The sequence below is a fragment of the Bubalus bubalis genome, chromosome 3 (genome assembly GCF_019923935.1).
Source record: "Bubalus bubalis isolate 160015118507 breed Murrah chromosome 3, NDDB_SH_1, whole genome shotgun sequence".
NCBI classification, from domain to species: Eukaryota; Metazoa; Chordata; class Mammalia; order Artiodactyla; family Bovidae; genus Bubalus; species Bubalus bubalis.
The window spans coordinates 40,042,178-40,060,927 of NC_059159.1; the positions used below are offsets into that span (position 1 = coordinate 40,042,178).

Here is an 18,750-nt window from a genome sequence, read left to right on the forward strand (position 1 = left end):
TTCGCCCAGATCGCGTCTCTCCGAGGCCTTGGAAAGCTTAGCAACCGCGCAGGGCCACTGGGCCTTGGGGGCCGCGTTCACCAATCTCCCCCCGGCTCCGCGCCATCCTCCGCCCCCATGCCCCCGCCAGAGGTAGTGGCTGAGTCATTCATTGAGGGGCCGCCGGCGCGGCCACCCGCGGTCCCAGACACCAAGGTCTCGGGCGCCCCCCAGAGGCTCCCTTCCCTCAACAGTCAGAAGGCGGCTCCTGGTCCCCACGGGTTCTTCTGACACCCATGCATCCCGAGTCTTTACCCTGTTTCCACCCTGTGCTCTGGCTACATCTGATCACAGTCCTCTTTCCCGTCTCCCTAACCCCTGTCCTAGGGTGCTCACTAGGGAAATAGTGAGGTTCCAAGAATGAAAATGGTGGGCTCCGGAGCTGAGAGCCTCCGGGGGAGGTGGACATCCATCGACATCTTGGCGGATGGATGTGCTGCCGCACTGAGGTGGAAAAGTGTATAGAGTACTGGGCAGGGAGGCAGGAAGACTCCTGTGAAGTGCTGTCAGATCTGGGCTTTGATGGATGAATAGGAGTTCTCCCCCAGGCAGGAAGACATTCCTGGGGAAGAGAACTAGTAGGACAAAGGCTGGAGGCCAAAAACGGAGAACTCTAGGTGGCCAGATAGCAAAGGGCATGCAGGACCTCTTTGATCCCATTTCTGCTGTAATCTTCTCTCCCCATGATGAGGCCAGATCCTAGCCCCACAAGGGTCCAATCAGCCCGGTCTCTGTGCAGTGGCGTCTGTCCACTGTAGGCCCACCCCAGGGTCCCCTGTGCCAGTTTTTTTTCTTTAACAATCTCCCCAGATTCCTGCTCCCCCAGTCCCTACCCTCACACTGTCCTTACGTCTGTGTGGAAGGGTCTGACATACCTGCCCCCGCCTAGCTGCCTTTAATCTTTGACCTTTCCCTCCCTCCCTAGTTCCATCTGGCCTGGCCTGGCATTGCCCCCTCTCCACCCTAGCCCAGCTCCTCCCTCTGAACACACTCCCCTCCCTCGTTTAGAATTTTCCTCAATTGATTGAGCTAGGCTTGGCCAGGACCATTCATTCATTCATTTCCCTACTCCTGTCCAGGAGAACTTCACCTAATATAGCATGGACTCTTCTTACCAATTCTGACCTACAGGAACTCTTACTCCTCCAGGAAGAGGTGTCAGCCCAGCTACCCTCCCCCAAGACTCTTCTCTGCTGAGCTGTCAAAGTCCCTCCTTCCACAGATGGGTCCTAAATGAGGCTTGCTGGGAGTCAGGCTCTGAAACTGTGGTCTGGTCTTCCTCCCTTCCACTTACTGAGGCTTCCTTTCCCTTCTCCTGCCACCTTTCCCCCACCTCCCCCATAGAGCACTCTCTTGCTCATTTCTGGGAAGTCCAAGCCACTCTCCTCAACTTTTCTCCCTTCCCTCGGGTCTCCAGCTCCTGGATTCCCATTGAGCGTTTTCTTCCATGCCCAGCCTCCTCCTACAACCCCCTGGACTCCCCCCTCCTCCCCTCATGTCCCTGACACCACAGTTTTAGGTGATGTCAGAGGCCCCTCCGGGGGTCCAGCTTTTTCTCCGCATCCTCCCCCCACCCTCGCCCAAGGGTGACGACACCACAGTAGCCTTGAGGGGTATAACGCCGCCACCGCGGGGCATCCAGTGATGTTACAGAGCCGTCGGGTCCAGGAACTGAGGAGTGGGAGTAGGGGCTACTGGGTGAGGACCCTGGAAAGCCGGGGGGTGGGCTGGGGTTGAGCCCCCAGATGTCCCAGAGTGAATACATTTATAATGGGCCTGGCCACACTCCCTGCACTGTCCTCTCGCTGGCTCCCAGCCCGCAGTTCCGGAAAGTTAACCCCTTATAGACCCGTACGGGGGGCGCGAGCTCCCCTCCCCGTTCCTGCTTCCGTGCGCCCTCCTCCCCTTCCCAGCTCCCCATCGCCTCAGTCCCCATCACCCCGCCCCACCCCCCCGCCTCGCCACTATAAATAGCCCCTCTTCCCGTTTCCTAAATTCCCTGCTGACGTCGGCAACGCGTCAGTGTGTAGGAGCCGCGGCCGCATGAATGAGCCGCCGCACGAGTACTACGCGTGCCTATAAAAGCCGCCGCGCCAGCCGGGCTGCGGGAGGCGAGCGGGCGCGGGCGCAACACAGCTGACAGGTAAGCGGGACCGACCGACCAATGGGCGACAGATGGACGATGCACGGACATGGACTGGAAGGCAAGGAGGAGACCGACAGGAGGCAGGTTAGAGGGGCCCCAAAGGGGTGGGGTTGGGGACAGGGTGGAAGGGACGAGGGTCCCCTCGCAGCTGCTGGAGCTGGAGCCAGAGGCGTACGCAGAACCCCGAGCAGCACCTGCCTGCGCCCGGATGGAGACGCAACCACTTCGGAGGAGCATCGATCAGAGGACCGACCAGAGTCCCTACGGCTTTTCCTGGGGCTCCTGCGCCATCCTCCCAAGAAAGTGGGACGAAGGTGCTGGCGCCCCAGGAGACGCGCCCCTTCCTCTCCTCCCCGCAGAGCGGTGACTCAGCCTCGCTGCCCCCGGTCTGCTGAGCTGGGGCGCCGGCGAGAGACAGACGCCCACCTACCCGCCCCCGTGCCGCAGCTTCCTCAGGATCCCTCCCCTCATTCAGCCGGGGCGCCCCCTCCCCGTCCCGTCGAGCTGGTCCCTCCGCGCCCCCAACTTCCCGCCTCTGTATGAGGAGCTGTCCTCTCAGGACCAGGCGGGGGCGGGGCCTCGGCCTGACTGCCCCGCCCCGCCCCCATCACCCGCCCCTCCCCCCCCCGCAGCCGGAAGTGCCTCTCCGCAGGGACATCTTTGACGTCACAGGGTTTTGACGTCAAGGGCCGCGTGCCTGTCCGCAAGCGCCGGGGCCGAGAAGGGTTGGAGACGCGGGGCAGAAAGAGCAGCAGCGCCCCCAGCTGTGGGCGACGGAGCCACCCTGCCCGGGCAGCGCGCCGGCACCTTGGCTCTAGACTGCTTACTGCCCGGGCCGCCCTCAGTAACAGTCTCCAGTCACGGCCACCGACGCCTGGCCCCGCCTCAGGACCGCGGACCCGGCCACCTGCCGCGCCCCCGGCCCCTCGGTCCCCGAAGATCCCTCAGCCCCGCGATCGCTGCCCGCGCCGCCGCTGTCCGCGGTGCTGATCCAGCGAGGGCACCGCCATTGGGCCGTCCCGTCCCCAGTCCCCAGGGGCTACTGAGGGGCTGCCGGCTCACACGCACTTCGCAGAGCCAAGAGCCCAGAGCCCCGTCCCTGCAGCGAGCGCCGCCCTCCGCCCGCACCGCCGCCGTCCCCCACTGTCCCCCCACCCCGCGGTCCTGACGTCAGCCCAACCCGAGCTGCCGTGGTGCCGTCAGCAGCGCGCGCCCCGCCCCCGCGTCTCCAGGGCAACCGTGGCTTTCGATTGTTACTGTGGGAACCGGAGGTAACAGTCTACAGCCATGGTCGCCCCGCAGCACGCCCACGCGCCGCGCCACGCAGCGCACCGCCCGGCGGGATGGGGGAGACTCAGATCAGGAGGAAGCGGAGGCGGCGTGTCGAGAGCCCATGTGTCTGCGGGGGTGGCGGGAGGTGCCGCATAGGGAGGCGGGCTACTCCGGAGCCGGGCATCCAACGAGGCAGAGAAGGAAGCGGAGTATGCTCTACGGAGTATGTCTGACTGTCCCCTTCAGTGACCATCCTGTCCTCCTAGCCGAGGTACTGCAGCCAAGGGACCGTGAGAGAATGGGGAGTTCTGGGATTTGGGTTCTTTATACCTCCTTGGAGGGAGGGAGGGAGGCCGCAGGCACCTGGACAACCGAACCGGGGGTTCCTGGGAACCGAAGGGGGTTGACGGAGGAAAGGTTTTCTAAATGCGCCACGACCTCATTCTTCCAGGAACCCCTAGCTGAGTAGGCAGAGGGCAAAGGGTAAACCTTGAACCCATTGCCTGATGGAGTCCCGGCCTTCCCTCCCTCTCTCTTTCCCTCCGAATCTTGAAGGATAAGAAGGATCCCCGACCCTCAGGAAGCGTAAAGCTTGTAAAGTTAACCCGTCCCTAAACGGCTTTGTGAACATACCTGCATCCTCACCTCACTCTATCTCTAGGTGCTGGATTCCAATTTTAGACTGTCTCAAATTAGCCATAAAGAGGGGGAGTAAATACCAGAGGAGCTCAAGTCCTCTTGGGCTAGTGAAGTGTAAGCAATGACCTCTTCAAAAACATTCTGCCTGTCACTTGCCGCCACCACCATCACCCACTTCAGGGCTGATTGTTGGATACTGGGTGCAGGACCACCGAGGGACAGTGTTGGGAATGATTAATGCAACCCAGCCCTGCCACCATTGATGCAATTTTTCTTGACCTCTCCATTTCCCCTTTTCTAAACTGTTTCTAACACAGTTGGTGCTGGTTTCACAGCTAATCAACACCCACACTGCCTGTCTCCCACCCAAGGACACTGAGGGCTTAGATGAAAAGGCACCTGATTCTGGCATCCATTGCACATCGGTGGGCAGACTGTGTGCACCTGCCAAGAGCACATGGAGGCAGGAGGCCCCACCTGGCGTCACCAACTGGCTGTTGAAAACTGCAGAACGCTATTTTGATCTTAAATATTCTCTTAGGCTACTATGTGGAGAAGGCGACGGCACCCCACTCCAGCACTCTTGCCTGGAAAATCCCATGGATGGAGGAGGCTGGAGGAGCCTGGTAGGCTGCAGTCCATGGGGTCACTAAGAGTCAGACATGACTGAGCGACTTCACTTTCACGTTTCACTTTCATACATTGGAGAAGGAAATGACAACCCACTCCAGTGTTCTTGCCTGGAGAATCCCAGGGACAGGGGAGCCTGGTGGGCTTCTGTCTGTGGGGTCGCACAGAGTCGGACACGACTGAAGCGACTTAGCAGCAGCAGCAGCAGGCTACTATGTCCTTGTAAGGAGGTGGTGGTGCTGGGGAGACCCCAGCTCTGGGCACTGAGAATGAACAGGGGAGTGGGGGGACACATTTCTCTGAGCAGAAGCTCTAGGACTGAAGCTGTTGAGGGTTCTCTGCTTAGGGACTCTCTCTCCCGAGAGCTTTAGGAACTAAGGTGGAGTGACAGGTAGAAAAGATAAATGGCAGGGATGATTTGGAAAGAAGAGATGAAGTCTTTTGCAGTTTGAACCCATCTGCAAGTGGTCAGAAGAGGGGGAAAAACCAGAGGACTGACTGTAGTTAGGATTTGAGTATCTTGAAAATCATTCAGGGCACCACACCCACAACCTACTTTATGGAGTAGGAAGGTGAGGCCCTTGCAGGACATGCTGTCCAGTGGTGAGTAGTGGCCTCTCTGCTCATCTTCTGTGCAGCAGCAGAGAAGAAAATGACTAGTCAAGGTCAAGAACGGCAGTTCTTGGATCTGAATCCAACTCTGGGGAAGTTAGCCTCTCAGTGCCTCTTGTCTCAGTTGTAAAACTAGGTTAGCATCTACCTTATGAAGCTGTGAAATTAAACTAGGTAACTAAAGCTTCTGCTTAGCACAAGGCCTTGCATAGTTAGCACTCAATAGATGATATTCCTCTTCCTGTCTTCTGGACCTCATTATCCTGAGTTGAAAATGTTAGATCAATGTTTCTTAGCCAGAGAGCTTGTTTCCCTCTTCCTAGTGGAGTGCCTGAGAATCAATGTTGTTGTTGTTTTTTTCAAATTACACATATTTACCAGAGACTTGGGCTTCCCTGGTGGCTCAGAGGTTAAAGCATCTGCCTGCAACGCAGGAGACCTGGGTTCAATCCCTGGGTTGGGAAGATCCTCTGGAGAAGGAAATGGCAACCTACTCCAGTATTCTTGCCTGGAGAATCCCATGGACGGAGGAGCCTGGGGGTTACAGTCCACAGGGTCGCAGAGTCTGACACGACTGAGCGACTTCACTCACTCACTCAATCACCAGAGACTTACACTCTATAGAGACAGTGGTTTTCCAGCATTTCATTGCATGACAGTGACCAGGAAGGTTTGTCAAAATGCGGATTCCTGGGTCCTAGTGATTAGCTCAGTAGGTCTGGAGTTGTTCCCAGGAACCCAAGGTTTAACATGATCCTGATGCAAACGGTCCATAGAATCTGTGTGGAGGGGAATAACCCCCTATTTCCCATTGTTCCTGGTGGGCACGATGGGAAATGACGTATCAAACTTGTTGGGAACACGTAGATCATATCATGTTTCCTTCTATGCTGTGCTTAATTTTCTGACTCTTTGCGACCCTGTGGACTGTAGCCCACCAAGTTCCTCTGCCCGTGGGGATTCTCCAGGCAAGAATACTCGAGTGGGTTGCCATGCCCTCCTCCAGGGGATCTTCCCAATCCAGGGATTGAACCCACGTGTCCCACACTGCAAGTGGATTCTTTACTATCTGAGCCACCAGGGAAGCCCATCATACATTTTGATCCTCAGGGGAATTGACACCTTTTTCACTTCTGCTTCACCAGATCCTGCTCTGGTCTTCAATTTCACCCTTCCAACTTTAAACACTGCCTTAATATTCACTCCCCAAATGTCTTTCCCTCTCTCATTTACTCCTCCCAATAATTCCAAGTAGCAGCAACTGTGGTATGCAAGGCATCATGTTCACCTCTTGAGGCCTTGCTGAAGAGGGAAGCCTGTGATTGCCAGGAGGGCTTGTGAGCCCTTAACTGCAAACTTACTCACTGCTTTTCATTACGAACTGCTTATTTCCAGAGAAGAAAGGAATCTGAATTTTTGTGTGCCATTCCTAAAATTTTAACTATCACAAACCCAATTTTTCCCCTAAAATTCTATGGCCCAAATCCCATAGGTCTATAGGAGTAATTCAGAGCATTTCAGTCTCTTCCTTTTGCCAAGGAGGGGGTCCCTTTAAAATACCAAGAGCAAGGCAGTAGCAGACTGTAGCACAGAATTTCCTTCCCACCCCCACTTTCTGCCTAGGCATTTAAATCTAGCTTTTTTTTTTTTTTTTTTAAATATTGCATGGTGCCTACCAAGTCGCTTCAGTCGTGTCTGACTCTCTGCAACCCTAGGGACTGTAGCCCACCAGGCTCCTCTGTCCATGGGATTCTCCAAGCAAGGATACCGGAGTGGGTTGCCATGCTCTCCTTGGGGGCATCTTCCTGACACAGGGACCGAGCCAGCGTCTTTTACCATCTCCTGCATTGGCAGGCAGGTTCTTTACCACTAGTGCACCTGAGGAGCCCTTGTAAGTCTCAGAAAGCTGCTATCCATAGTGAGGAACTCAGGATTTCAGGTGATTTAAGGCTCTTAGTGTGGCTGCCTCAGGATGGGCTACGGCATTTGTGCTGCAGTTCCCTAACCCCAATTCCTGCTCAATTACTAATTACTTGGGGCAGCCATGCTTGCGGGCCAGATAGGATATGTTGCAATCTTCCAGAAAAGGAACAAACTGGTGAATCTGCAGAGGCAGGGCAGCCTGGGGAAGAAGGCACTGGAAGTGCAGGCAATAGCTAAAGCGAGCAGTCTTTAGAGTGCCTAAGAATAGATAGCTCAGTTGGTAAAGAATCTGCCTGCAATGCAGGAGACCCCAGTTCAATTCCTGGGTCAGGAAGATCCCCTGGAGAAGGGAAAGGCTACCCACTCCAGTATTCTGGCCTAGAGAATTCCATGGACAGTCCATGGGGTCACAAAGACTCGGACACAACTGAGCCACTTTCACAATAACTAACAGCACTTTCAGACCAGATAGGCTGCTTAGGCCTTGGCTGTGACCGCTACAGAGTAGCATCCATCTCCAGCTCTGCAAACAGGGTTAAGTTTGGAAAAAGGTTACCTCTGTGCTCTGTTTCCATCTAGGTCTAGCACCATCCCATCCTTCACTCACGGTTCAGAGAAGCTGACAGCTACGGCGGAGAAAACAAATACATGAACCTGGTTCTGACAGGCCCACACACAACTCTTATGGATCAGGATCAAAGGAGCTAAAACTCAGTAAGGCCCAGGCACAGCTTTGCCAACTGGTCTCTTCCCTAAACTTCTCAGATGTAAATTCTTCCCTCCTCCAGGGAGGAGTCCTTTCCTTCAGCTTGGGACTTAAGACTTTCACCAAAAATGTGTCCATGTGCACATATGCATGAGTTTGTCCTAGGGGTTCGCAACTGCAAACACCTCGCTGCTTGGTGCTGCCCTGGAAGCTGTGTTGATGGCCAGGAATCCACTTTTTAAAAAAAGATAAAATGAGTTTTCTGTGTATCTTTTCCAGGAAAAAGATGCTTAAAATCCAAATCACTTTATTGTGTGGCAGTTAGCGCTGGCAAAGTCTCAGCTTTTCCTGTCACCCCCTACTCATTCAGGATGCCAAGGTCAAAGTCCATTGAGGCCTCCTAATCCTCCCCCCTTTTTTTCTTTGAGTGCAGAGCTGGGCTTATATAATTTGAGTCTTAAGTACTGATATTTGTCTCTTAATTGGAGATGGTGAGGTGCCCTAATAGTAGGGGAGATTTCTAGGTAGAAAAAGAAACGCAGGAATTACAGAAGCTGCATCAAGGTCATTGGGGTGGGGGGAGTGGAAAGGGGATGCAAAGGCAAAGGCCTTTGTAGAGCTTTCAGTTTGCAAAATGGTCCAAGAACCTGAGGTAGGCCTGGCGCTGGGGTGCAGCTGCTGGAATGAAGTGGCCACCAGAGTGGGTAAGAGTGACGGCTCCATCGAATCGGCTACACAGCTGCATACTCTCCTGAGAGGGGATAACGCCGTCAGTGTCCCCAAAGACATGGAGGGAAGGCAGTGACAAGGGGCCCTGCATGATGGGTTCCATGAGGCCAAGGCCCCGCGGGCAGAAACCAGATACGAGGATGACAAACCGGGGCAAAGGGAAGCGGGGATCGCCGCCTTGGCCAAGGGCACACACAAGGGCGGCCAGCGCGGCCCCCTGGCTGAAACCAAGGATCCCATCGAAAGGCCCCAGCTTGTTCAGTGCCTGTGCCACCGTTCCCAGAGCTTCCTCCAGACCTCTGCACGCCGTGGGCTCTTCCAAGGCCAAGAAAACGTCTGCCTCCTGTTCGGAAAACCACCAGCCTCGAGGCTGCTCTTCCGGAGGGCAGGGTCCTACGGCGACGAAGGAGAGAGTACAGAGTTAAGGCAAGGGGAAATCCAGGGGAAAAGAAATAAAGGGAGTGAGGGAGGGTTTGGGAATGAGGGAAAGAGAGGTGGTTAAGGCAGAGTAGCAAGTCTGGGGAAAATGAGGCGGGGAACACACTGACCTGGAGAGGAGATGGATAGAAGTCTGGGAGGGCCAGGCAGGAATATAAGCAAGGGGCTAGGTTGGCAGAGATGGCGTGGTGTATGGGCAGAATGAAGTGGGAGGATGGCAGGAATGTGGGGAGGGACAGGGTGGCTGTGTGCAGGCAGGTGTTACGCGGACGAGGCAAGACAGAAAACTCTGGGCGCATTTCCGGGCAGGGCTCCTCTCACCGGAGTCTGGCCTGGCGCCCTCCGACCCCGCTGCGTCCACGACCGGGTGCGGGCCGCTGAGGCACACGAGCTCTGCGCGGCCCCGCAGCGCCTTCCGCAGCGCTCCGGTCTTTTCACGGAAGCCCCGCTCGCTCTGCCGAAAACCCGCCAGACACAAAATCCGCAGAAGCGGCTGCGCAGCCATCCTGCATAGCGCGTGCGCGCCAGAGGAACCGGAAGCAGCCTTTCCCCGAGCGGAACTTGAAGACGAAGGGCGGGACCCAATACAGCCACAACCCTGGAGGCGGGCCTCAGAGCAAGCGAACATTGCCATGACAACGGGGAAGAGGGTGCGGCAGGTCCACAAGTAGGGCTGATACCTGGGAACCAGGAGCGTCTCAGGGAGCGATCGGCGACACCTCCTCGTCTCTGCAGCTGCAAGCCTCGCAAGCCGCGGCTGGAGAGGGGCGCGCGGGCCCTCCCTGAACCTGGGGTGGCAGACTTTGGTCACGGTCCCGCTTCTGCGACGTTCCCCACCCCGCTGTCGTGCATTTCCCTTAGCGGCCGCAGGGCGGCGGCCTCGGCTCGCGCCGCCTGGGCGGCCGCGCCCAGGCCCCTCGGTCTTCTTGGTGTCCCTTCCTACCTTCCCCAGAGCCAGCCGGCCTGGGACCTGGAGCAGCCGATCCCGCCCGTGGTTCACCGTCCACGGCCCCAAGGAGCTGCTGGCGTAGAAGTCCATAGGGTAGGGCTGCTGCCAGGAAATGTCCCTCAAGGCCACCGCCGCCTGGGGGAGAAAATCTGGACAGTAACATTTGCGGACATTTTTCTACGCAGGATTATTTAATTCAGTCCTCACGATGACCTACGAAGGTCCTATTATACCCATAGCATAGAAAGGAAATGTGAGGTTCAGAGAGCAGGAAGGGACTTGCGCAAGGCCACACAGCTAGGAAGTGCCTCCGCTGTAACCTAAGTGCTGCTCCACTGAGGACCCCTTCCAGGACAGAACTAAGGGTAAAGCCCATTCTCCCCCAGGGATTTTCAGAACCTAGTGTTACCTCATAGGGCGTGAGCAGCGGCTTGGGGAAGGCTGTACCCCAGTCAATGGACAGGCGTGGACATGCCACCTGCACCCACCTATAAGAAGGGAAATCAGGTCAGATCCTGGGGGAGGGGGTAGCCTCCCTGTTCCTGCCAGCATGCTGAAGAACATGACTGTGTCCCCAACACACTCAACGGGGCTTACTATTAATTTGAAAGTAAAGACTGTCGCCCACTGCTGTTTAGAATAGCACTATGGCATTGTTTTCTTCTGTTTCCTCCAATGTGAGCTTTTTTTAAGGTTTTTATTGAATTTGTTACAATATTGCATATCTTATGTGGGATCTTAGCTCCCCAACTAGGGAATTGAAACCTGCAGCCCCCCACACTGGAAGGTGAAGTCTCAACCACTGGATGGTCAGGAAGTACCTGACGATGAACTTTCTGAAGAGAGGGCTTGGGCAGCATGTTTGCAATCAGACCCCAGGATAAAATTTAGCGCCTGGTCCAATGCAAGTGCCAACCACCCCTCAAACTCAACTCACACAGAACAACTATGATGTAGCCGTTGCCTGTGAGCCCCCAGCCAGACAAAGTTGGGTTGACCCATAGCCAAAAGTAGCCCCTGCGAAATGAGTGCTCTCTAAACATTAAAATTTCATGGTCATGGGAGCACTGACTCCAGCCTGCAATAGGTAATGGGCAGAACCCAGATTCTAAGCTTCCTTAGCCAGACATCGCTAGATAGATAAAGGTGGGGAAACATACACATCCACCTCGGGAAGGAGGCTGAGCTTGCTGGGGAAGATTTCAGAGAGCAGCAGCCTCACGAAGGGAAGTCCCAAGGCTTGGAGCCGAGATTCCAGGTGCTGTTGGGAGAGGGAGGCAGAGCTGGGGTGATCAAGCAGCCAAAGTAAATCCCTGGGCCTCCTGATTTTCTCAGCTGGGTTCCCAGCTAGTCCCCTTTCCCAAAGCCCTCTAACCTCCAGGATCTTGGGACTGCCTTGGCGGCCCAAAGTGCCCAGGATGAGACCCCAGGATTTAGCTGACCGGGCAGTGGCTATGGCTTCCTGGCGGTTGGCCTGCATGCGCTGGTGGTCATAGTGCTCTCTGGACAGGACCTTGCTGTAAGGGTCGTATCTGGAAAAGAAGCTGTCAGGGTCACTGGGACAGCCACTCACAGAACTTGTGCCGTATACACAGCTCCCTCATGCAGCACCTTGGTCTTCGGAACCTTCAGGCTCCATGCAGGCAATTAGGAACAGAGGCAAGAGCAGAGACTGCTACTGGGAAGATCAGTTCCACAGCTGGAGCAGGCATGAGTGAGAGAGGGTTCTAGGATCTGGTTGTGGATCCAGTGGATGAGGAGGTGCTGTGTAGCAGCAACCCTACGTCTGGGATCCAGATTTAGAACCTCAGATCCTCAGGGCTGGGGGCTGTTAAGCGGCCCCAGGGTGAGGAAATTTGGGGCTGACTGAGGGTCTCAGGGGCAGGGGACTCCACCCCCTTCCCAGCTGGTCAGCCCAGTCTAGCCAATACCGGTAAGCGGAGATGTTGGGGTTGGCGATCATGACAGACTCCAGGTGGAAGCGGCCATCTCCAAGATACCTGCAGCAGGGAGAAAGCGGGCCATGAGGGTGGGATGGGGCACCAGAAGCAGGCACCGGCTTGGAGGTCCAGAGGACTGAGTTCTTGGCTGGTTACACTGCGGTGTATATGAACTGGGACAAGCCATCCTTTAAAACCCCTTCTCCCACCCCCAAGGCCCTGGCTGTCTCACATGTAAAATAGGAGTTTGAACTGGAGGACCATTAAGGCCCCTCTAATTATGTAATGCAGAGTCTAAGAACTGCCCCTATCCCCACCCGAACCTTCTAGGGGAAGAGGAAAGAGCCAGCCAGGGTCATGGGAAGGCTCTAGAGAGACTAACGTGGTGGTAGGAGGACAGACTGTCCCTCACCTAGCTCAGTACGGATGTGGGAAGTGGTGTTCAGGGTGTCATCTGGGCCATAAATGAGCTTTCAGGGTGTATATATAGTTTGACTACTCTCTGCTCAAACTAGCTCTTGGGTCCAGTTACTGAACTGTAATAAGAGCCACTGTTTACTGGGCTCATGCCTTCTGTGTACCAGGCCTGGGCTAAACACCTGACATGTATGACTTCACTCAGTCCTAACAGGTAATCCTCCAAGCTACCCATTTCACAGAAGATACTAGTGAGGTTCAAGGATGTTGAGAAACTTGAATCCCCATTTCAAAAAAGATACAAGTGAGGTTCAGAGATGTTAAGAAACTTGCCCAAAGTCATACAGCTCTGTTAAGCAGTATACATGGGACTTGATTCTAGGCTTAAACACCAGGCTGTATCAAGCAGGGCTAGGAGATGCTGTCCTTAACTGTACCTTCCCAGATCATGGAGAGGCCACAGCATGGAAGACAGTCCACGTGGCAGCTCCTTCTCTCTTGGGAGAACACACCGAATTGTGATGAATGGCCAACACACAGTCGGGGTGTTCCTCCCTCCAACAGACACCCGAAGCCCCCAGGGGCAGGCATGTATGAGCTCAGAGTTATGTATGCTCAGGCAAGAGGGAATGCCCATCTGGGAGCAGGGCTGTCAGGAAAAGGGAAGGCCCTGATGTGGGCCTCTCTGGGGGCAGGGATGTCCTATGTGGGTGCAGCAAAGCTTGTAGGAGCAGCATCAGCAGCCCCGGAAGTGGGGCTGAGTCAGGGGACTGCCCCCCCACCTTCCCTGCCATTAGCTAAGAATGGGACTCCCCTCCTCAGTCTTAGTGGGGGGAGCTGTCGGCTCCGAGGCTGGCTGCATTCACACAACATTAAGCATTTCTATTACCTAAAATAATTAGGCGGCAGGAGACACGCTGCTCCTGCTTGTTAGCTGTCCAGATGCTAAATTAATGGGGCTGCAGCCTGGGCGTGCCCATCCATCTTCTCCAATTATATTTGCACCATTTTGAGCCCCACCCTTGTCCCCCTCCATGAAGCCCTCATTCCTGCCCCACCCTGGGGATAGTCTTCTGGATGTTGGCCAGAGCACTGGAGAGGGAGTTGGGGAACCTGAAACCCTCTTTGGTCCCCATCTTGCAGGGTGACCTTGAGCGAATGGCTAAGGAATCTGAGACTCAGTTTCCTTTCCTGGACGATGAACCTCAGCGTTCAGAGGAACCTAGGGAACTTTTCCTATGTCTCTATGACTGGCCCCCCATTTTCCACTTACACCACAGCCTCCACCTCCTTGGGTAGGCAGGGGGACGTGCAGCCCAGAATCTCCCCAGGGGACAGGGGCTTGCACTGTGGGACACTCACACGATACTCAGCTTTCAGCTCTTGGGCGGCTGCCTGTAGGGAGAATGAGGGAAGGGAAGCAAGTGGACGGGGAAGGAGAGCCAGGCCCAGAGAACCAGCCTGGAGCACCTGATGTGGGGACCCAGGAAGAGCCCGGAGACCAGCTCACTTACCTGCAAGGTTGACACGAACTGAATGGTGCTGACCAGCGCAAGGGCACTGGCTGGGGGAAAGGTGAGACGGATAGAGTCCAGGAGGTGGGCAGTGTCTATCCGGATGTCCACAAAGACATACAGCACCCGGAAGTCTTGGGCCGAGGTGTCCATGGGAACTGGGAGGAGAAAAGAGTTCAGGAGACTGTTTTGGAAGGCAAGAGGGGCAGAGGACAAGCAGCTTCAGTCTGAGGACAGTCGGGGGGTTCAGGGAGGTGGGGAGGATGGTGTCACGGGTCTTTTAGAAGCTCCATCTCTGCCACTCAACTGGGGGGTCCAGCCTGCTCTACTACCAACAGCCTTTCAAACACCCACAACTGGGACAGCAGCATGGTTTCCAAGGCAACCAAGTCCAAAGGCAAGCTCCACCCATGGAACAGGAAGGCCAAGGCCATCCCAGACGCCAGGAGGGACCCAAGCGTGCAAGCAGCACCAGGCACTGCAATGGAGATGAGCGTGCACTTCCACCTCCCTGCCGGGTCTGGGTGTCCTGGCAGCCTATACCCAGGCAGCTGTGGCCATAGTGGACCAGGAAGTCAGCTCCCAGGGCTCTCGCAGTGAAGTCGTCCACACAGCAAGCCCCGTAGGTCACGTCTCCCATCACCATCACTTCGGCCTCCGTGAACCTGTGGGGGTGGAAATGATGGGACAGTGACACAAGGAGTGAGGTGGCAGAGAGACCGGAATGTGGCATATCTCAGGGCCCAGCTCTGCTCTCCCTGCCTCCCCAATCCCTTGGGTTGGCAACTGCCACTTCTGCCAACAGAGTAGGAGGGGCCCAGCTGCTACCTCCCCCAGGTCTGGCAGCAGCTCCTGGAACTCTAGCTGTATGCGGACGGACTCTGCAGCGCCCTGGTTCCTCTGCCCGGACTCCAACTGCAAGAAGGACCCTCCAGGCCTCAGCCTGGAATACATATGGGTCAACCACAGACCTCCGCTGCCCTGACTCATCCCACCCAGAGCCAGGTGCACGCACATACAGGCAAAGACACCCGTTTCCACGCCCTGGCACTGTGACGCGTGGTGGATGCGCATAACCTCCCAGTCGCCCAGAACCCCTGCTGCCTCCCCACCCTTAGTCAAGGCCCTCTGTGCCAGGATGGGGGAACCCATGAACAGCTCCCCCACAGCACATGGTGCCGCCCACATGCCTCATGCGTCAGAAGAGTGGGCTATGGCCAGCGCACTGCCATGGGATCTGCTGCCAGGCCTGAATCACTGGGGGATGGGGGTGGGAGAGGAAGACCCCACAGCCCCTAAACTCACCACAGGAATGGGGCCAGGGGCCCAGCTCTTCCCTGAGACCCACCCCTGGGGCATGGAGTCCGGCTCAGGGACAGGGAGGTGGGGGGGGGTCTCCCTGTTCTCCTGGGGGTGTGGTGGGGAACGCTGAGCTGCTGCCAGGCAGCGCCCCCTCCCCCCACACCACCCCTTTCCCCAAATCAGGCTGTGCACAGAAGCAGATTATTCAGCTCCTTAGAATGCAGCCCAGGCGTCTGAGTCAGCCCGAGCACTTAATTTTTTATAGATTAAAATGTATGCAAATTGGCCCGAGCCCCAGAGAGCATCCCCAAGGGGCAAGAGGGTGGGAGCAGGGAAGTGAGTCTGTGGCTGCGGGATGCGAAGCGGGATGGGGGGAGGGCAGCAGCAGGGAAGTGGGAGGTTCCCATCACGAGATGACCTCCCCTTTCTTCTTTCGCCTTCCCTGTTCCTGTGCTGGTTCCAGATGGCTGAGCACTCACCCCCCTCCTGACGATGGCTCATTGTATTGAAGAAACTTAGATGAGGGAGGTGGAGGAACTGAATACCATCTCCTAGGCGCTTCTCCTGCTGCCAAGCCCCCTTGCCCCACTCCTCCAAATGTGCCAGAGAAAAAGTCTCCCCCCAAAGCCAGACCCCACGCTGACCACCCAGCCCATTCTAGGGTCAACTCTAGGGGCTCTCAGCTTCTTCCTGAGGCCCCACCATCTGCTCTGGGCCCAGCTTTGAAGACAATGAAATTGACTCATTTCTCCCTCCCAACTTCTTTTTTTTAGGGAAGGGGAGATTTATAGAGACAAGGAGATATTGTAGCAGGCTAGGAGTTCAGACTGGGGTTTTTCCCTTGGTGTGTGTATGGTTGTGGGAAGGAACACAGTAAGGCAGAGGTCCAGAAAGGAAAAAAAAGGATGTCGATAGCCAGAGATATAATGGACACAGGGAAGGTCTCGGTTCAGCTTCCTCAGTGCCCCAAGGCTCACCTTTCCAAGATATCCACAATGGTACAGGCGAAGAGGAGGAGGCCTTCGGGCATTTGTAAGGCCACTGCAAGAGAGAGCAGAGACATGAGAGCACAGGGCTGGGAAAAGGCTGGGATGGGAACACCCCCCTGGCTGGGTCAGACCACCTCTCCACCCGTACTCCAGCTCAGAGCTTGGGGGGCTCACCCTTCTTGGCCTGGGCCTGTTGGATCCTCCAGATGGTCTTGGGAATCTCAAAGTTATAGTTGGAAGGCAGGACTTGGATGGCCGCCTGCAGCTGGGGATTGTTCAGGATCTCAGCTGGGATCTGATTGGCCAAGCGGCCCCGAGGGGCTCGACCTAGGATAAATGTGAGAGGCCTGAGTTGGTGCCTGGCCTAAATCACAGCCAGACCTGATGGAACTGTTAATGCCACCCAAATTTAAGGCCCAGATCCCAGAAGCCAAGGAGATTGGCCCAGCCTTCTTCCCCACTGAGTTCATCCTGAAGCTGGAGAGACAACCCACTGAGCTAGGAGGAAGCCTGTGTAACTAATTTCCATGTTATGAGATTATTGGGAATCAAGGACTTGAATGTGTAGCTCACCCTGAGAGTAGAGCTGGCACCAGGGGACACAACTGAGGGGCAAATGGGAAAAATATCCACACAACTGCCCCTTGATAGAGAACAATCCTGAGGAAAGCCCAAGAGCCCAGCCAGCCCAATCAGTCTGGGAAAATGTCCCTCTGTTCCCAGCCCCCGAGAAAGCCTTGAAGTTCTGAGATCCTAGATATAAGATCTATAAACAAACTTTTAAGTACTAATTTAAAAGACTTTCTTCCTTACTCGACTCCCATTGACTATGTCTACATTGGTTAATTCTTGCTTCTTCCCTCTCCTCATTCAAAAGGTAAATAAGCACCATACATTTAACCAACTTAAGTTCCCTAGTTCCATCATTCTCCCCCACTTCCCACTCCTGGAAGGCTGGAAAGAATACACTCTAGTCAGGACTGTAGGCAAACAGGTAAGGACAGAAAAGTGATCTTGCCCTTTAAGGGCTTGTAGTCTAGAGGGTGAAATGTAGGGACACAAATAATTACAACCCGCCCACCCCCAAGATTAAAGGAGAAGAAACACTGTAGTCCTTTAGGAAGCCTACAGCCCCTTACTCGGCATCCTTACTTCCCACAATGCAGTTTAGCCCAACCTGGGCATCTCTTTAGGCACCAGACAGTTCAAGAGTGTGAAAAGGCGAGAAATGGACTCATTCAGCGAGTATTTATTGAGCCTGTACTATTTGCCAGAACTTCTACCAGAGATCCTGCTAGACTGACACTTCAGCCTCTGTGTGTGGGTACGTGTTTGGGGCAGCAGTAGACACAGGGGTGGTGATGGTGATGGTGCAGTGGAGAAGTAGAATGGCAGGCTGGGACCCTAAGTCCCGATCTGAATGTAACCACTGCTATGGTACTTGCTCAGTTGTTTCAAAGGCCTTCGAACACCAGTTAAATGCCTCTGGGCCGGCCCTCACAGAAGCTCCTCTGACAGGCCCAAGTCCCTAGTGGTTGCAGGGTTGTGGGAGCCGCTAGTCCTAGCAGCTCAATTTCTCCCAAAGGCCAGTAGGCTCCTCCTTCTTTACCATTTGGCTGTAACCTTTTGTTTACGTCAGTATTCGCTGGTAGACGGTGAGATCCCTGAGAGCAGGGTTGCAGTCTAGTCCCTGCACCTAGCACAGGCCTGGCATTCAGCGGGCGCTCCATAAGTGCCGGGTTAATGAAACCTTGTGCCTCTTACGTAAAGCATTCCCTGAAGGCAGACTTGAGGAACGCCCCGTCCAACACGCCTGACTCCTTCCCTCCCCGTCGGGTCCGTCTCATCCTTGAGTCTTCATGAGTCTGTCTGCCCGCCAAGGCAGGGAGGCAGAGTTTCTGGCTTGAGGACTACAAGCTTCTAGGAGGGGTTGTTTCCGATGGTGCCCTAAGGTCGCATAAGAAAGACCGGTCCCCCTGGACTCCAGCGACAGTGACTCGGAGCGAGTGACTACGAGACCTTCCGAATCTGGCGAAGAACGGCATCGCCGCCGTTAAAGTGGGCTGGTCCTGACCCTGACTCAGGGGCCCTACCCCGAGATGCGAAGTCCGGAGGCCGCAGCGTCCTAGTACCCACCTCTGCCCGGGCCGTTTCGGCTGCAAGACTCTGCGGCCTCGGCCGCCACCAGCGCCGCCATCGCCAGCGGACCCACGTTGGGACCAAAAAGACAACGCTAGAAGAATGCAGAGAGCGCAGACAGTGCGATAGATCGCCGATCGGCCAGCGAGGGGCGGGGATTTGCGGGGCGGGGACCGTGAAGGAGAAAGATAGGGGCGGGGCCAGAGTGGGCCACTTGTCTCAGCCGGGAAGGTCGGGACTCTTGGGAGCCCCTAGTGGTCCTTGACCACTGTGGTTCCGTTCTCCCGGCGACCCTGTCCCCTCCTCCCCTTGTGAGCAGCCTGAACCTGGCTCTCTTGGACAAGTGCCCTCCTATGTAAAGACTCC

At 55.7% G+C, this 18,750-nt stretch overlaps 1 protein-coding gene and 1 long non-coding RNA gene across 6 annotated transcripts; one reads left to right on the forward strand and one right to left on the reverse strand.

Moving 5' to 3' along the window:
• The first annotated feature begins 2,054 nt into the window (after positions 1–2,054).
• On the forward strand, positions 2,055–10,744 carry LOC102390532. 2 transcript variants are annotated; one of them, XR_006549623.2, is made up of 2 exons: positions 2,055–4,722; positions 7,841–10,744. It is a non-coding gene; the product is annotated as an uncharacterized LOC102390532 (long non-coding RNA). The 2 variants fall into 2 exon arrangements; XR_329459.4 differs by having other exon boundaries at positions 2,055–3,728.
• On the reverse strand, positions 8,258–18,537 carry DPH1 (diphthamide biosynthesis 1). 4 transcript variants are annotated; one of them, XR_006549620.1, is made up of 14 exons: positions 18,382–18,537; positions 16,420–16,572; positions 16,234–16,297; positions 14,498–14,619; positions 13,955–14,112; positions 13,714–13,835; positions 12,015–12,083; positions 11,459–11,615; positions 11,244–11,344; positions 10,493–10,571; positions 10,078–10,218; positions 9,815–9,922; positions 8,994–9,089; positions 8,258–8,718 (listed from the first exon to the last, which is right to left on the reverse strand). XR_006549620.1 is itself a non-coding variant. In XM_025280878.2 (13 exons), exons 1-12 carry the CDS (start codon positions 18,440–18,442, stop codon positions 9,833–9,835), a joined length of 1,317 nt encoding a protein of 438 aa, XP_025136663.1. In that variant the 5' UTR covers positions 18,443–18,537; the 3' UTR covers positions 8,952–9,089; positions 9,815–9,832. The 4 variants fall into 4 exon arrangements, 1 of the variants encoding a protein (XP_025136663.1); XR_006549621.2 differs by lacking the exon at positions 18,382–18,537 and adding an exon at positions 18,010–18,327; XM_025280878.2 differs by lacking the exon at positions 8,258–8,718 and having other exon boundaries at positions 8,952–9,089.
• Positions 18,538–18,750: the final 213 nt, after the last annotated feature.

Excerpts from the sequence above, each read along its gene's own strand:
- DPH1 (XM_025280878.2), bottom strand. The coding sequence starts at position 18,442 with ATGGCGGCGCTGGTGGCGGCCGAGGCCGCAGAGTCTTGCAGCCGAAAC. Across the intron at positions 14,113-14,497 it reads CTATGGCCACAGCTGCCTGG|TTCCCATGGACACCTCGGCC; the intron begins GTATAGGCTGCC and ends TTCTCCTCCCAG. Across the intron at positions 13,836-13,954 it reads AGTTCGTGTCAACCTTGCAG|GCAGCCGCCCAAGAGCTGAA; the intron begins GTAAGTGAGCTG and ends TTCTCCCTACAG.